The 19,512-nt window shown below is 38.2% G+C and overlaps 1 protein-coding gene across 10 annotated transcripts in view; it reads left to right on the top strand.

Annotated features, from left to right (window-relative positions):
• The window catches only part of ZRANB3 (zinc finger RANBP2-type containing 3), a 317,061-nt gene that overhangs the window by 230,566 nt on the left and 66,983 nt on the right, over positions 1-19,512 (top strand). For all 10 annotated transcript variants that reach the window (XM_007964848.3, XM_007964840.3, XM_007964841.3 and 7 more), the window contains 2 exons: positions 15,220-15,339; positions 18,572-18,691. In XM_007964848.3, coding sequence (XP_007963039.3) covers positions 15,220-15,339; positions 18,572-18,691 — 240 coding nt within the window. The remainder of the gene's footprint in view (positions 1-15,219; positions 15,340-18,571; positions 18,692-19,512) is intronic.

Here is a 19,512-nt window from a genome sequence, read left to right as displayed (position 1 = left end):
AGCTGGAGAATTGCTTGAATCCAGAAGGCAGAGGTTGCCTTGAGCCGAGATCATGCCAGTGCACTCCACCCTGGGTGACAGAGTGAGACAACATCTTAAAAAAAAAAAAAAAGAAGAAGAAGAATTAAGAATAATTGATGTTCCTGGGCCAGGTGCAGTGGCTCACACTTGTATTCCCAGCACTTTGGGAGGCCAAGGCAGGTGGATCACCTGAGGTCATGAGTTCAAGAGCAGCCTGGCCAGCATGGTGAAACCCCATCTCTACTAAAAATACAAAAAATTATCCGGGTGCAGTGGTATGCACCTGTAATCCCAGCTACTCGGGAGGCTGAGGCATGAGAATGGCTTGAACCTGGGGGGCAGAGGTTGCAGTGAGCCAAGAACACACCACTACACTCCAGCCTGGGTGACAGAATAATTGTTGTTCCCTAGGAAGAAGAAAAGTCTAAAAGTTTGGAAAACTTATTTCAGGGAATAATCAAGGAAACCATCCCTGACCTTGTTAGAGATCTAGACATCCAAATATAAGAAATTCAAAGAACACCCAGGAAATTCATCGCAAAAAGATCGTGAAACTAAATCTTGAATCAAATCCTTGAAATACACCAAAACAGAACCTCCTTAAAGCATAAATCTCACAGGGCCTATAAAACAATGACACAATGGGAGGGGGAAGAAAAAAAAACCCAAAAAACCAAACCCAAGGTATTCAGGCAACAACTAGCACTGTTAATAGAATAGTACCTCACATCTCAATACTGACATTGACTGTAAATGGCCTAAATGCTGCACTTAAATGATACAGAATGGCAGAATGAATAAGAATTCATCAGGCTGGGCACGGTGGCTCACGCCTGTAATCCCAGCACTTTGGGAGGCCGAGGCAGGCAGATCATGAGGTCAGGAGATCAAGACCATCGTGGCTAACACGGTGAAACCCTGTCTCTACTAAAAATACAAATACAAAAAAAAAAAAAAAATTAACCCGGTGTGGTGGTGGCCACCTGTAGTCCCAGCTACTCTGGAGGCTGAAGCAGGAGAATGGTGTGAACCCGGGAGGTGGAGCTTACAGTGAGCTGAGATTGCACCACTGCACTCCAGCCTGGGCAACACAGCAAGATAGTCTCAAAAAAAAGAAGAATTCATCAACCAAGTCTCTGCTGTCTTTAGGAGACTCACCTAACACATAAGGATTCACATAAACTTAAGGTAAAGGGGTGTAAAAAGATAGTCCATGTAAATGGACACCAAAAGTGAGCAGGAGTAGCTATCTTTATGTCAGAAAAAAAACAGACTTTAAAGCAACAACAGTTAAAAGAGACAAAGAGGGACATTATATAATGATGAAAGGACTAGTCCTACAGGAAGATATCACAATCCTAAATACATATGCACCTAACACTGCAGCTCCCAAACTTTTGAAACAATTACTGCTAGACCTAAGAAATTAGATAGACTGCAACACAATAGAGGGGGACTTCAGTACTCCACTGACAGCACTAGACAGGTCATCAAGACAGAAAGTCAACAAAGAAACAGTGGATTTAAACTATACCCTAGAATAAATGGACATAACAGATACGTACATAACATTCTGCAGTTGTACCCTAGAACAAAAGGACTTAACAGATATTTAGAAAACATTCTACCCAACAACTGTAGAATATACATTATATTCATCAGCATATGAACATTCTCTAAGATAGACCATATGATAGGCCACAAAACAAGCCTTAATAAATTTCAGAAAATCAAATGTTTTTGTTTTTGTTTTTGAGACGGGGTCTTGCTCTGTTGCCCACGCTGGAGTGCAGTGGCACAGTCTCGACTCACCACAACCTCCGCCTCTTGGGTTCAAGCGATTTTCCTGCCTTAGCCTCCTGTGAAGCTGAGATTACAGGCATGCTCCGCCACTCCCAGCTAATTTTTGTATTTTTAGTAGAGACGGGGTCTCACTATATTGGCTAGACTGATCTTGACCTTCAGACCTCAAGTGATTCACCTGACTTAGCCTCCCAAAATGCTACGATTACAGGCATAAGCCACCAAACCCAGCCAAAAAATCAAAGTATATCAAGTACTCTGTCAGACCACAGTGGAATAAAATTATAAATCAACTCCAGAGCTGGGCATAGTGACTCATGCCTGTAATCCCAGCACTGTGGGATACTGAGGTGGGTAGATCATAAGTTCGGGAGTTCAAGACCGGCCTGGCCAACATGGCAAAACCCCATCTCTACTAAAACTGCAAAAATTAGCCAGGCGCAGTGGCAGGCACCTATAATCCCAGCTGCTCAGGAGGCTGAGGCAGGAGAATCGCTTGAACCTGGGCAGCAGAGGTTGCAGTGAGCCGAGATTGCGCCACTACACTCCAGCCCGAGCAATAGAGTGAGACTTTGTCTTAAAAACTAAAAAAGAAATCAACTACAAAGAAATCCTCAAAACCATGCAGATATATGAAAATTAAATAGTCTGTTCCTGAACGATCACTGAGTCAACAATAAAATCAAGATTGAAATTTACAAATTCCTTGAACTGAATGATAATAGTGACACAACCTATCAAAACCTCTAGGATACAGCAAAAAAAGTGCTAAGAGGAAACATCATAGCATTAAATGTCTGCATCAAAAACTCTGAAAAAGCACTAATAAGACAATCTAAGGTCGTAGCTAAAGAAACTAGAAAAACAAGAACAAACCAGACCCAAACCCAGCAGAAGAAAAGAAATAAAAGAGCAGAAGTAAATGAAATTGAAACAACATACACACACACAAACAAGTTCTTTAAAAATATAAATAAAGTTGATAGACCATTAGTGAGGCTAACCAAGAAAAGAGAGAAGATCCAAGTAGGCTCAATTAGAAATGAAACAGGAGATACTACAACCGATACCACAGAAATACAAATGATTATTCATGGCTGCTGTTAACACCTTTATGTGCACAAACTAGAAAACCTAGAAGACATGGATAAATTCCTGGAATTACACAACCCTCCTAGATTAAACCAGGAAGAAATAGAGACTCTGAACAGACCAATAACAAGCAGCAACATTGAAATGATAATTTAAAAATTGCCGACAAAAAAAAGTTCAGGACTACATGGATTCACAACTGAATTCTATCAGACTTCCAAAGAATTGGTACCAATCCTATTGAAACTATTCCAAAAGACAAAGCGGGGATCCTCCCTAAATCATTCTACGAAAGCAGTATCACCCTAACACCAAAACCAGGAAAGGATATAACAAAAAATGAAAACTACAGACCAGTATTTCTAATGAACACAGATGCAAAAATCCTCAACAAAATACTAGCTAACCCAAATCCAACAGTATATCAAAAAGATAATCCACTATGATCAAGTGGATTTCATATTGGGGATGCTGGGATGGCTTAACACACACAGGCCAATAAATGTTATACATCACATAAATAGAATTAAAAACAAAAATTACCTGATCATCTCGATAGATGCAGAAAAGACATTTGACAAAATCCAGCATCCTTTTGTGATTAAAACCTTCAGAAAATCGTCATAGAGGGAACATATTTTAAGATAAAAGCCATCTATGACAAACCCACAGCCAACATTATACTGAATGGGGAAAAGTTGAAAGCATTCCCCCTGCAAACTGAAACAAGGCAAGGATGCCCACTTTGACCACTTATATTCAACATAGTACTGAAAGTCCTAGCCAGAGCAGTCGGACAAGAGAAAGAAATAAAGGGCATCCATGTCAGTAAAGAGAAAGTCAAACTGTCATGGTTCACCAGTGATATGATTGTATACCCAGAAAACCCTAAAGACTCATCCAGAGAGCTCCTAGATCTGATAAATGAATTCAGTAAAGTTTCAGGATACAAAATCAATGTACACAAATCAGTAGCACTGCTATACACTAACAGTGACCAAGCCAAGAATCAAGTCAAGAACTGAAGCCCTTTTACAGTAGCTGCAAAAAAAAAAAAAAAAGGAAAGAAATATACCTAACCAAGGACCCGAAAGACCTCTACGAGGAAAACTACAAAACACTGCTGAAGGAAATCACAGACGACACAAACTAATGGAAACACGTCAACACATCCCATGCTCATGGATGGGTAGAATCAATATTGTGAAAATAATCATATGGCCAAAAACAATCAACAAATTCAATGCAATTCCCATTGAAATAACCATCATCATTCCTCACAGAACTAGAAAAAACAATCCTAAAATTCGTATGAAACCAAAAAATCTCCTCGTAGCCAAAGCAGGACTAAGCAAAAAGAACAAATCCAGAGGCATCACATTACATGACTTTGAACTGTACAATAAGGTTGTAGTCACCAAAACAGCATGGTACTTGTGTAAAAATGGGCACATAGACCAATGGTACAGAATAGAGAACCCAGAAATAACGCCAAATAATTACAGCCAGCTGATCTTCGACAAAGCAAACGGAAAGATAAAGTGGGGAAAGAACATTCTATTCAAATAAATGGTGCTGGGATAATTGGCAAGCCACACGTAGGAGAATGAAACTGGATCCTCATCTCTCACCTTATACATAGATCAACTCAAGATGGATCAAATACTTAAATCTGACCTGAAACAATAAAAATTCTAGAAGATAACACTGGAAAACCCCTTCTAGACATTGGCCTAGGCAAAGAGCTCATGACCAAGAACCCAAAAGCAAATACAACAAAAACAAAGATAAATAGATGAGACTTAAATAAATTAAAAAGCTTCTGCACAGCAAAAGGAACAGTCAGCAGAGTAAACAGACAACCCACAGAGTGGGAGAAAATCTTCACAAACCATGCCTCCAACAAAGGACTAATAGCCAGAATCTATAAGAAATGCAAACAAGTCAGCAAGAAAAAAAATAATAATAATCCCATCAAAAAGTGGGCTAAGTACATGAATAGACAATTCTCAAAGAAGATATGCAAATGGCCAAAAAAACATGAAAAAATGCTCATCATCACCTATTATCAGGGAAATGCAAATTAAAACCACAGTATAACACCACCTTGTTCCTGCAAGAATGGCTATCATTTAAAAATCAAAAAATAAGGCCGAGTGCAGTGGCTCACGCCTGTAATCCCAACACTTCAGGAGGCCAAGGCAGGCAGATCACTTGAGGCTAGGAGTTTGAGACCAGTCTGGACAATATGGTGAAACCCCGTCTCTACTAAAAATACAAAAATTAGCCGGGTGTAGTGGCGTGTGCCTGTAGTCCCAGATACTCAGGAGATTGAGGAAGGAGAATTGCGTGAACCCAGGATTTGGAGGTTGCAGTGAGCCGAGGTTGCACCACTGCACTCCAGCCTGGGTGACAAAGCGAGACTCCCTCTCAAAAAGAAAAAGAAAATGCAAAGGCATAAGAATGATACAATGGGACTTTTGGGACGTGGGGGAAGGGTGAGAGGGGTGTAAGAGAGAAAAGACTGCACACTGGGTGCAGTGTACACTGCCCAGGTGATGGGCGCACCATAATCTCAGAAATCACACCTAAAGAACTTATCCATGTAACCAAACACCACCTGTTTCCCCAAAAACCTATTAAAATAAAAATAAATAAATAAAAATAAAATAAAACAATGGAACTTTTTTTAAAAATAATGATGATAAATAGTAAACAAAGGAATGAACCAAAAATAATCAATGTTACCAGTACAAAGTCAATTAGTGGAGAATCTCCAATAATTAGGAGAATTACTTTTCTTCTATGTCATTGTTTTTGTTGCTTTGTAATATATGTTGAGAATACAATGGATGAAAATGAACACATTCTTCAGATTTGTGATCAGCATAATACTTTCCTAGAAAAAAAACCAGATACCTGTGTTACGTATGGTCTGGCCATCTCTCAATTCAAGTACATTACAACAGGTACATCACAACAATGCCTCGTTTTTAGAAGAAACCATTTTGGGAGAAATGCCAGTTATTTTTCTATGAAAAGGATTAAAGCCAACCCATAATTTAAAATTTCTTGTCACTAGAGGGATGGCAGCATTCCTTCGTGCCTTAACAACTTTCCAGAAGGCAAATTACTTTAAACACGTTTCCATTATGCACAAAGTGTGTTTCCTCTTTAATTGCCTCAGCAGCTTAGCACAGGTGGAATCCTATTTATAATATGCAGTGAGGTATAATGAGGCCACTGCAATATTCCCTGCCGCACAGGGTCTGGGAAGATATGAGACTGAAGAGCGCTTCTTCTTGTGCCATTTCTGTAGTTTCGGAAAGGATCTCTGGCTCTGAATTGGGGACACTCTGCCTCCTCTTCATTAGCAGGAAATAGTCAGCAATAATCAATACAGTGCAAATAAAATAATGTTACCATTTTAGAGGATAAAAGAGTATATTAACCATATGGAGATGTGGCATGGAGGAAGGCTTTATTAAAGATAAGGAAATAAATCCACTTGAGAAGGAGTGTTGTAAGGTTTTTGAGGTGGCAAGAATGGGTAGGTTGGAATCACAAATAGAGGAGTTTACCATAGAAAAAGAAGAAATAACCTCTCTGCCAGGCACGGTGGCTCACGCCTGTAATCCCAGCACTTTGGGAGGCCAAGGCGGGCAGATCACCTGAGGCCAGGAGTTCAAGCAGACCAGCCTTACCAACATGGAGAAACCCCGTCTCTACTAAAAATACTCAATTAGCCAGGCGTGGTGGTGCATGCCTGTAATCCCAGCTGCTTAGGAGGCTGAGGCAGGATAATTGCTTGAACCCGGGAGGCGGAGGTTGCAGTGAGCCAAGATTGCACCATTGCACTCCAGCCTAGGCAACAAGAGCAAAACTCTGTCTCAAGAAAAAAAAAAAAAGAAGAAATAACCTCTCTTGTTACAAAAGGAAAGGAAGTGAGGATGAGTAAAGTAAGGAAAGGTAACAGAATTCTCAGATGTGATTCTATTTTCTTTGGGCAAGGGGTGGTTTGAGAGCTGGGAGTCATAGGTTATGATGTTGAAATAGTTTTTGCAGTTTACTGGAGAAATATGCTAATAATAGGAGCTAATACCTTTATAATGTCCACTATGTGCCAAGCACTAATCCAAACATATTTCATGGACTAACTTATTTAATTTTCACCACAACCCTATGCAGTATAGGTACTTTTATCTTCTTTTATAGATGAGAAAATTAAACCACAGAGATTAAGTGACTCTCAGTGTCTCTCACATTGTAAATGATGGAGTTAGTATTCAAACCCAGACTGTCTGGCTCCAGAGTCCATGTGCTTAGCCATCATTCTACAAGGATAGCTAAATAGACATAATATTTGTTAATGGCCCTGGATTAATGTGTTACCTATTTTTCTATTAGTGATTTTTTTAAGGGTCAGAGTCTTGCTCTGTTGTCCAGGCTGCAGTGCAGTGGTGTGATCGTGGCTCACTGCATCCTCTAACTTCCAGGCTCAAGCTGTCCTCCCACCACAGCCTAATGACTAGCTGGGACTACAGGCATGAGCCATCATGCCTGGCTCCCTATTAGTGATTTTTCAACACCCCTGAATAGGCATGGAAAAGATGCAGACTTTAAAGTCTGTACATTCTATGTGTTTTGATTTTTAACACCCAAATAAGGTTTATTCATGAACAAATAGATAAATAAACCTCACCAAATAAGGTTTATTCTGTACTTATTGCCATGACTAGTGGATGGAGTTTAGAAATAAATCAAGAATGTTTTTAATAATTGAATTCAGTTTTAAAAGAATTAGATTAGCTGTTTTGTTTGTTTGAGACAGGGCCTCACTCTGTCACCCAGGCTGAAGTGCAGTGACACAATCACAGCTCACTGCAGCCTCAACCTCCCAGGCTCAAGCAGTCCTTCTGCCCCAGCCTCCCAAGTAGCTGGGAGTACAGACAGGCACATGCCACCACACCTGGCTAATTTTTAAATTTTTTGTAGATACAGGCTCCCACTATGTTGCCCAGGCTGGTCTCAAACTCCTGGGCTTGAGCAGTCCTCCTGCCCCAGCCTCCCAAAGTGCTGGGATTATAGCCATGTGTCACTGTGTCAGGCCTAGATTAGCTGTTTTGATCAATGACTTTTATGATCAAACTTCCACGAAAATAACTTTCTTAAAGTTCATAATAGTATTGGCTTTACTTTGTCAAAATTTGGGTAAATTTTGGGTAAATGGAATTATGTCATTCTTAGGAATGCTGTCTCATGTATCCTTGCCAAGTTGATTGATTCATTGATTGATTGATTGATTGATAATGATTGCTTTATTATAACTTGTTCTGAAAACCTTACGGAAAGATTTAGGATCCCAGGGTTTTTTTTTTAAATTATGTTGGTTAAGATATTAAATTGGAATTACCTTTTTCACAGGGTATTGTATCCCATATACCCTTCAGTGTGCCGCTTGTGGAACTCCATCAGTGTCAAAAGATTAAATGTATTAGAGGTATTAGATTTGTATTTGCAGATATATTTATAAGGAAGTAAAACATTCTTTGAGATAAGAAAATAATACTTTTGATAGTTCACTGGAACCATCTTTTGAAGTGAAATTATTGTTTCTTTGGGAAAATTTGGGCATGAGGTTCTGTAAAAATGTTCAAAGCCCTGACATTATGGTATGGAAACTGCTAGTCTTCTCCTGAAGGCTGTCTCCTATCAGATTTCAAAATGTTTACTAACAGATTTGAAAATGTTTTTTCAGGCTGATGAAAACGTTTCTAAATTAAAAACTATCGGCAAAGGGGGAAGGGATACTGGAAGACAATGTCTAGCCTTCCTTTTGTGGTGAGCTGCAGAAGCTAGGCAAGGAGTAAATAAACAATGCATATTCTCTTTTACTTTGGTACTTGCCTCTGCTTATTTAAGATAATTTTAAAGGATAGAAAGTAAATCAACTGTTACAAAAGAAATAAGTTATTAAGGAACAGTATAAGGTGAGCTAGATAAATGAATAAAAATAAGAGAGTATATCAACTGATGAATGGATAAATAAAATGCATATATATTCGTACAGTGGAATATTATTTGACATTAAAAAATAAGTGAAGTGCTGATGTATGCTACAACATGGATTGGAAACCATTACACTAAGTTAAAGAAGCTGTCTCAGAAAACACATATATGATTCCATTTATATGGAATGTCCAAAAGAGTCAAATCCATAGAGACAGAAAGTTAATTAGTGTTCACCTAGAGCTGAAATGATGGGGAAGGGGAACTGGGGTATGACAGCTGAGAGGTAAAGGAATTCTTTTTAGGGTAATGAAAAGGTCCTAACATTGTTAGGTTGTGATTGTTGTGATGATACACAATTCTGCAAATGTACTAAAAGCCATTGAATTGTACACTTAAAAGAGTGAATTTTATGGCATGGGAATTATATCACAATGAAGCTATTTTTTAAAAAAGAGAGAGAACCTAGGTTCTTCTGTCTTTTGTTGTCTGACCCAGTTCGCTGCTTGCCCTCAACAGCTCCTATTATAGCCCCAAGATGACTGCTGCATTCCAGGATATCAGATATGAAGTGCAGCCCATAATGTCTAAAGCAAGGAAAAGTGTTCCTAAGAGTGCCTTTGTCAGGGAGGATGTTTCTTTGAAACCCCCAGCAGACTCCTCAGGTGTCATATTAGTCAGAATCATTTGCAGGGGAAATGAAAATGCTAGGTTTGCTTAGACCAATCACAATTCACCTGTGACTAAGAAGACATTAAAAGAGCTTTAAAAAAAAAGAGTTTAAAAGGTCATGCGATATCTGAACAAAACTGTCATTTGACTGGGTTCTGAGGACTTCAGGACTTAAAGGGAAGCTTTCTTTGTGCTCACACTCTCTTAGCTGTAAGTTACAGCTGTTAAAGAAAAGATTATTCTGACTTGTTAAAACAGTAGGGAAGACTGCTCAAGACTATTGCAGTATAGAGGTCAACTGTTTTGCAATAGGCGAGAGAGGTTGAGCTCAATTCCAAATACAAGGACAAGTAGAGGTTTATAGCCAGCAAGTAGGTTGAGAGAGTTGATGAATGGAAAATTACTAAGAGGAGACCTGAAGGAGATTCTTGCTAAAGACAGGCCAAGGCTTTATACATCCAAAGGTACGGAATGAGGAACTAGATCCAATATCAAGAGTGGGGGGATTTTCACTGAAATGACTTAGTAGGGTTCTTATAAGACTGGGCTATGCAGGCCTGGCAAGGATAGAATGGACACAGAGGACCAAGGTGAAGGCTTAGTTGCACAGAGGGCTCAGGAGAGCCTAACTAAAGTTAGATCAAAGGAGAGTCTTTGTCATAGTTCAGTTTTGATGTTTTTGTCTGTCTTTTTTTTCTTTTTATTTGATTAAAAGCCAACAATTTGAAATCAAATAACTTTTATCAGTTCTTTAGTGCAATATAGATTTTTCTTTAACTACTTTTACCTCAGAAAGTAAGATGTGTACCACTTCACTGAAAAAAAAAAATGAATATTCTCTTTATTGTTGTATTTTATTTTATTTTATTTTATTTATTTATTTTGAGATGGAGATTTGCTCTTGTTGCTCAGGCTGGAGTGCAATGGCGCAATCTCAGGTCACCGCAACCTCTACCTCCTGGGCTCAAACGGTTCTCCCGCCTCAGCCTCCCGAGTAGCTGGACCACAGGCATGCGCCATCACGCCTGGCTAATTTTATATTTTCAGTAGAGACAGGGTTTCTCCATGTTGGTGAGGCTGGTCCCTAACTCCAGACCTCAGGTGATCCTCCCACCTCGGCCTCCCAAAGTGCTGGGATTACAGGCGTGAGCAACCGCACCTGGCCTGCATTTTTTTAAATAAGATATAATGTATAGTTAATTACTTAAATTAGACCTTCGACTAACAGGCTCATTACTAACAGATCAATTCTAGTAAAATAAAATAGAGTTTTGAACACATGCATTTTCTGCAACTTCTGTGAAGCCTGAACCAGCATAACCAAGATGTTAATTATTATGAGAACCTGCCATTCCACATACTATGTGCTTAAGATCGTTTGGAAACAAATTCCTGTTCAGATAATTTCAAATCTGACAATGCAGTGATAGTTTTTATTAGGATAAAATCAAAATAGTTAGAATGCATGCATAGTACATTTTAAAATGAAAATCTGTGTAATCCCCAGCTTAAGAACCTAAGAGAATCCCAAAAGTTCATTTGTAACTTTTGATGTTTTGCTATACTAAACACATTTTCTCCTAAAAAGCAGTATCACAAATGATGGTTAAGTTGCTTTGTTAGTCCTAAGAGCCTATTTAGCCAGTTATGTAATTGAGCTTTATAATAATGTTAGGAACCATAAACCTTTTTGAAGCACTAGTGGAAAGGAGTGGGAAAAGGGGGCTTGAACTTTGGCATCAGCATCTCTGGTCATGATGGAAGCAGGTGATATCAGTGGAGGAGACTCTAACAAAAATTGCTCACTTGGGAAGAGGAGGGGGAATCCATCTGAGACTAGAGGTTTAGCAATTATATAGTTTGTAAATCTGGACTGGATAGTAATGAAGGTACCTTAAAAGTACTCCATCTTGACATGTACATTTTGAAAGGCTTATCACAGTAAATATAGCTCTTTAGGCAAACATGCACTTTATTAAAATGGTTCAGTTGCCATGACAACATATCCAGAATTTATAGCTCCTTGTTTTGACAGTACTTCATTTCCACTTTGCAAGGCACTGAAATCCAAGGCTAAAGTTCTTAACAGCCCCTTCTCTCATTGTATGATGAATTTCTGTGGTTTAGAAAACTTAGACATGCAAAATGTCATTTGCAGAATCTGTCATGTGACTTTATAGTCATATATATGAATTTTAAGTAGGTATTTTTCAGTTTTGAAATGCCTTCTTTATAATTTTTTATTACCAAACCTACATAGTATCATAGTTTAATGACCAGAGATCCAAAAAATAACAGTCCTCTAACCTTATTTCCCAAAGGCAACAACCTTCTTTTCTTTCAGTTGATTTTTTTTTTTTTTTTAGTATTTACTTCAAATCCCTCAACACCATACTTATATTGCTGCTTGGTTTGTATTACTATTTGCTTTGTAATTTTAGCTGTCATCAGTTGCCTTCTTAATACGGAAGATAAAATTTTAGCCCTTTCTGTTATTTCCCTCCTTCCATGAAAGTGATAATCATAGTTTTACTGATTTTATAGCAACTTATTACCAATTTTGGCTTGATCAGTATGCACCATGTTTATTATTAGAACCATATTTACGACATTTACAGGTGAAATATATGCTATGGATATGTTTTCTTCCACAATTCATTTTATTTTCTTTGGCATTAATAATTATAAACATTTTTATTTTCTTCTTTTATTAGTTTTCTGTGTAGTTGTCACTAATTCATCCTCAAAGTTTCCCCTAGTTATTTAACCTCCTCCCATTATCTTTAAACATTAAGCATTGTATTAATCTCATCTTCTCAAAGAAATTTCCCCTGGTTCCTTCTGATTAGCTCCAGTCTGAACTGTTAGTCTTTAGGCCTGCTGCAGAGCTCTCATCCTAGAGATTTTCACCTCTTTCCTTTATATTATTTTCTTTTTTTGTTTACTTCCTTGTTTTGTTGGAGGATTTTCTCCAGTAGCCTCCCAAGAAATGGTATATTGGAAGCAAATTATTTGCATTCCTTGCATATTTGAAAATATTATTATTCTATCTGATTTTTAATTAGCTGGATATAAAATTTAGGGAAATCATTTTCTCTCATTTCTGGTATTGGTATTGAGAAATCCAATACAATTCAGAATTGTTACTCTATTTTGATTCTATGAAATCTTTTCTTCCCTTTCTGGAAGCTTATAGAATCATTTCTGTGTCCCAGTGTTCTAAAATTTCTTGATAATGAGCCTCTGGGTCTGTTTTCATTCATTGTGAAAGACACGAAGTGGGTCTTTTCCATTTTTCATTTTGGAAACTCATGCCTTTCAGTTATGTAGAACTTTATTTCTTTGATTATTTTTGTTGGTTTTTTTTCTCTGTTTGTTTTCTGAGACTTTTATTATGCCTATATTTTCATACATTGCCCTCATGACCTGATCCCCTAATTATTTTATATTTTATATTTCTTTTTTTTTTTTTTTGAGACAGAGTCTCACTCTGTTGTCCAGGCTGGAGAGCAGTGACATAATCTCGGCTCACTGCAACCTCCACCTCCCAGGTTCAAGCGATTCTCCTGCCTTGGCCTCCCAAGTAGCTGGGATTACAGGCACGTGCCAACACGCCTGGCTAATTTTTGTATTTTTGGTAGAGATGGGCTTTCACCATGTTGGCCAGGCTGGTCTTGAACTCCTGACCTCGAGTGATCCGCCCGCCTTGGCCTCCCAAAGTGCTGGGATTACAGGCGTGAGCCACCATGCCTGGCCTATATATTTTCTGTCTACTTTCTGGGAGATTTCCTTAGCTTAGTAACCAATGAATTATCCATTTCTGCTATTATATTTTTCATTTCTGAGAGTACTTTTTTCTCCTCTTTATATCTCTCTTTTTTTTTTTTTCCTGGAAAATGGTCTTGTTTTATAAATGCAATCTCTTCCAGTTTTCTTAGCTCTGTATATTTGATCTGTTCATACATGTTGCTTTCTACAAATATCTATTGATCTTTGGTTGGTTGCTTGTATTTACAAGAAAGACACTAACCACTGACTAGAAGCTCTGCACATGTATATGATTTATAGACTATGGCCTTCAATAAAGGGTGTTCTGAATGGGATGTCTCCTTGGGAAACCCCTGATAGCAGTATCTTTAGTTTTTTCTCTTGGCTGGTCAGATTCCTTAGAAAAGAATCACTTTATATGATTCTGCTCTCTTGCCTGAAGGACATAAGCCTGTTTCTGTTTTGGGAAGTATAGGGGTAAGAAGACGGGAGAGAGGGGCAGATCTCAGCATTTATTTTGTAACTTTCATGTAATCCCCATGAATTTTGTAGGATATACTTATCATCAATATAGGATTCCTCCATCCAAATACCCTCTATTTTATCCACTCCAGAGAATAAGTCTGTAGTTTTCTACCAGAATGGTTATAGTAGTTACCTATTGTATGGCATAGGTAGAGAGAAGGCAGTATTGTACATAATCAACTACTTAAACATTATTTCAGCAGGTCCTTCTAGCCACACCTGTCCCCATTCCAGAGGTGTCATTTTCTGAACCTTTTTAGATGACCGCAGCATAAATCAAGTGCTTCTCCATTTTCCATAGCCAGTTTAGGATCTGTGAGATTGGTTAATCAGTTGTCAGTCATTATGTACTTCTTAGCTTCCAAACTTTTGTTGCTATTGACTTTTCTCCAGTTCTCTTTGTCCCTCTACACTTAGATATCTTTTAAACATAGCATTGAGATAGAGCAGAAGTTAAATGTGGTCAGCCTGGTATCTTTTTCCAAAAGTTCTAAATAACCAGATTTTTAAAAGTTAAAAGATACATATATTCATATTTTAAACTTAATTCATGCGATCCTCTTTAATTCCTATTTATTTCATACCAAATTGATTTTTCACTCTTACTAAGTAACTTGGCCTCAAGTTACCTATTAATCTGAACTTTTAAATTTTCTTCCTTCTACCTCACAATTGTTCTATATGTCCCCCTGTTCTCTCAGACCTCACTACTGTTGTCTTCATCCCATCACTCCAGCCTCTTCTGGAACCTTCTCCATCCCAGAGATACACTAAATGACCTCATTTCCATTTATCTTAATCTGTGTGCTCCTTGAACTGCCTATTTGTAAGTCTACCTAAGTTTCTTAAGTAAAAAAACAAAAACAAAAACAAAACAACTTTCCTTAAACCTTACTCTTTTCAGTCTTCCCTTTAAAAAAAAAAAAAAGTGCTCTTCATCTGATTTTTTTGCTCTCTATTTTCTCCTTAACTCTGTCCTACTTAGTCTTATATGTAAACTTTTTTGAAAATCACCTTCTAAACAAAACTGCCAACTCCTTCTTGGTCATAGCCTACTTGACTACCTCCTTTCCGTTGAAACCCATTGTTGTGTTGTTTTTTAATTCTTCTAATTCTTGTCTTCTTCTCGTTTAACTGCTCAGGTTTTTCCCTTCTTATCCCTCTTCTTCAACATTTTCCTTATATGTGGGCTTCTACTTCCTTAGGCTACCTAGAGAACAGTGCAGCTAAAAGTTCATATTTACTGATTTTCAAGCCACTTTATTAAAAGTGACAAATTTTAAATAATCACTTTTATGACACTAATAAGGTTTACCTTTTAATATTTAGGCAGGTGCTGTAAAGGATTATATTAAGATGATGCTTCAGAATGATTCACTTAAATTTCTGGTTTTTGCTCACCATTTAAGCATGCTCCAAGCTTGCACAGAAGCAGTCATCGAAAATAAGGTATGTTGCTATTTTTTAATTAAATACTTTTTAGAATGCATATTTTTACTATACTAAACTTCAGTTGTAGTCTCATAATTGAGGAGTTTTTGTCTTCTTTAGATGATGGTATATAAATTATTACACATTTTCTTGAAAATTATATTAGTATTATATGATGATATACTATTAAATTTTCTCTTTTCTTAACTGATCTCATAATTTTCCACTGACCAAATTATCTGGATTGATTAAAGATATGCTGCCTGATAGGCTATAATGTGAATTTCATTTTTGTTCCTGGATATACCATTTTAGAGTGGTGTAGGTGGTTAAATGTTAGACTTTCTATTTACCTGCATGGTGGCCTTTGAATGTGGGTGACATAGAGAGGAAAGAAAGAATGAATTTGGCCAATGTTAGTACCCAACTGCAGTCATACCATTTAAACTTCCAGGCAGTGTATGGAAAATGATTACTAAAATTTAGTGTAGATGTATTTGAAACATATGGCCCAAGTAATTTATCAGGTTAGCTCCATCAAGCCATGTGGCTTTACTGCATCTTCTTAGGTCTACCTTGATTGCCAGTAGTCCACCAGTGAGTGGCAACATCTTCCTTTGTTTCTACCAAAGATAAAAACTTAGCATACATTGTTTAAACATTAGTTAATATGTTCATTAATATTACCAAAGAAATACTCCTAGTATTTCCTCCATAGGAAGAGTTATAATAAAGTGCTGTACATTAAAAGGTACTTTCTCACTGATTATATAGTTTCTGAAAAACACCCTCTAAGAGTTAATTAACCTTAATATTTTTTAAATGATTGGGCAAGAAATTAGATTCCTAATATTTTTCTTATTCTGATTCCATTGTACCTTAAAACTACTGGGATCGATTCGAAGTATGGTAGTCTTTTTTTCTTACATCCATTTTACTGATATGTTTAGAATCCCATTTAGCTTTACTAAGAGTTAAAAATGTAGATATAGGGCCGGGCGCGGTGGCTCAAGCCTGTAATCCCAGCACTTTGGGAGGCCGAGACGGGTGGATCACGAGGTCAGGAGATCGAGACCATCCTGGCTAATACGGCAAAACCCTGTCTCTACTAAAAATACAAAAAACTAGCTGGGTGAGTTGGCGGGCGCCTGTAATCCCAGCTACTCGGGAGGCTGAGGCAGGAGAATGGCGTGAACCCAGGAGGCGGAGCTTGCAGTGAGCTGAGATCTGGCCACTGCACTCCAGCCTGGGCGACAGAGCGAGACTCCGTCTCAAAAAAAAAAAAAAAAAAAAAAAAAATGTAGATATAGGCCTGGTGCGGTGGCTCACACCTGTAATCCCAGCACTTTGGGAGGCCGAGGGGAGCGGATCACCTGAGGTCGGGAGTTCCAGACCAGCCTGACCAACATGGAGAAACCCCGTCTCTACTAAAAATACAGAATTAGCCAGGCGTGGTGGCACATGCCTGTAATCGCAGCTACTCGGGAGACTGAGGCAGGAGAATCGCTTGAACCTAGGAGGAGGCAGAGGTTGCAGTGAGCTGAAATCCCGCCACTGCACTCCAGCCTTGGCAATAAGAACGAAACTTCTTCTCAAAAAGAAAAAAAAGATATTTATAGGGTTGGAGGTGAATTTTTCCCCAACTCTCCCTACCCTGACAATGTATTTTCTTTAGAAAGACCCTCAGAGGATTTTATAATCTTCCTTAATGGCTATTAAATGGTTCATTGGTCAACGTATACTTGCTCTTTGAGGACAGAACATTAATACGGGACATTCTCTTTAATAATTAACTTGGATATTCCCTTATAAAAGTGAATATTCATATGTTCCAACTATTTAAGGCTATATTTTCTATAGCAGTACATATATGAATAAGGTTTTTTGAAATTTAGGACTATTTTTAGAAGTTGGATAATGACTTATTTTTAGCTATTCTAACATAGTGATAACCCCCTTTTCTCAACTCAAATCATTCTTAAAGACAGCAGTGTTCAGTTTAACACTTAATGTTTCCCTACTTTTTTTTTTTTTTGAGGCGGAGTCTCGCTCTGTCGCCCAGGCTGGAGTGCAGTGGCGCGATCTCGGCTCACTGCAAGCTCTGCCTCCCGGGTTCACATCATTCTCCTGCCTCAGCCTCCCGAGTAGCTGGGACTACAGGCGCCCGCCACCGCGCCGGGCTAATTTTTTTTTTTTTTTTTTTTTTTGTATTTTTAGTAGAGATGGGGTTTCACCGTGGTCCCGATCTCCTGACCTTGTGATCCGCCCGCCTCGGCCTCCCAAAGTGCTGGGATTACAGGCGTGAGCCACCGCGCCCGGCCTGTTTCCCTGCTTTTTAAAAATGTGTGTGGTTGCATCAGTGCCCCACCTCACTGGAGAGACCGTATCACATATTTCTTTTAAGTTTAATAATGTGTAAAACCAGAATTCAAACGATAGATTAAAAGCTCTGTTTTCTGGCTGGGCGCAACGAGGCGGGCGGATCACGAGGTCAGGAGATGGAGACCATCCTGGCTAACACTGTGAAACCCCGTCTCTACTAAAAATACAAAAAATTAGACACGCATGGTGGCAGGCGCCTGTAATCCCAGCTGCTCGGGAGGCTGAGGCAGGAGAATGGTGTGAACCCGGGAGGTGGAGCTTGCAGTGAGCAGAGATCGCGCCACTATAGTCCAGCCTGGGCGACAGAGCAAGACTCCGTCTCAAAAAAATAAAAAAATAAATGAAGCTCTATTTTCCCAGTTAATATTTGAGATATTTCAGAAATAAATGTACTACTCTTCATGAATCCATAATTTGTGGGCAGAATCATCTTTCTCTTTTCTCACGTCTGGCTTTATTTTCACTTTAGAATTAGTGATCTTAAAACTTTAGAGTTAGTCTGATCCATGGTTTAAAGTTGCATGTCAATTTATGTAGAATTTTACTGAAGACAGCATTAGCTTAATTCATAAAAGATATGTGGAGCTTCAGCTATATACAAGGCATTGCCCTTGGCATTGATGGGATAAAGATGAATTAGACATAGACTCTACCCTCAAGTAGCTTAAAAGATTAAAAAAATAAGAAATTGTTATAAGAAGCTATTTAAAAACTTGGTAAGATTCTTCTTGTATAACATTTACCAATCTGTCATCTTAACCAAGTTCCATTTTGTTATGTGACCGTAAAAATAAGCTGTAAAATATATAAAATGAGATGGGTACATAGGGGCTTGTCCTAATTTTGCCATTTCCCTTGTTGATGCTAGACTCGTTACATTAGGATAGATGGAAGTGTTTCATCTTCAGAAAGAATACATCTGGTTAATCAGTTTCAAAAGGATCCTGACACTCGTGTGGCTATCCTAAGCATTCAGGCTGCTGGCCAGGTAAGAAATTTTCAATGAAATGTCATTGAAATAAGAAAAAAGGCCATTCACTATAACTTCGGTTTATAAACTTATAATTTTCTATCTTGATGCCTTGTATAATAAATATTAATTCTTCTTCAGAGAGTTCCAGAAAGTATAATAGAAAGAGGCCTTGACGTCTTTGACACAGATCTCCTAAATTTTCAAGGAAAGTATGTCTTTGAAAGAATATACTTTCAAAGAAGAGTAAGAAGTGTATAGTTAATTTGATTGTAATCTTTTTGCATGACCTTTTTTCCTTCCTTTGAATTTGTATAGGCTTTTCTCATACCTGTCTCATATCCAACCCCTCACTTACTTGATTAGGTTTGAAGGCAAGTAAACAGAAATTCAGATTAAGACTGACTTAAATACACAAAGTGTAATTCTCTTATGTAGACAGTCCAGGCCTAGCATGATGTTTGCACAAAGTCCTTAGGACCTACACCCCTTCTCGCTTTCTGCTTTACCACTCTTAGGAAATATCTCTTATCTAAAAGGGCTGGTAGAGCTTCATCATATCTGCAGTCCAAGCAGCTGCCTGAAGAAAAGCACACTGCATCTCACTGTCTTGTAGTTAGTCCCACAACCACACCTAATTTCAAGGGAAGCTGGGAAGAGTATCCTTTTTTCCATGTAGCTCCGCTAAAAATTGGGTGTTATGTTACAAAGGAATAAGAGAAGGATAGATATTAGGGAAAGTAATGGCAGTCTCTGCCACAGTAGATAAGAGGGGATCTTCTGGACTGTTTTTCTGCTAACATTCTAAAATATTTTGTTGTAAATGTCTAAGCTAGGAT

This window comes from Chlorocebus sabaeus, chromosome 10 (assembly GCF_047675955.1).
Source record: "Chlorocebus sabaeus isolate Y175 chromosome 10, mChlSab1.0.hap1, whole genome shotgun sequence".
NCBI classification, from domain to species: domain Eukaryota; kingdom Metazoa; phylum Chordata; class Mammalia; order Primates; family Cercopithecidae; genus Chlorocebus; species Chlorocebus sabaeus.
Note: the sequence above shows the minus strand (reverse complement) of the source record. Positions and strands in the feature narration are given on the sequence as shown.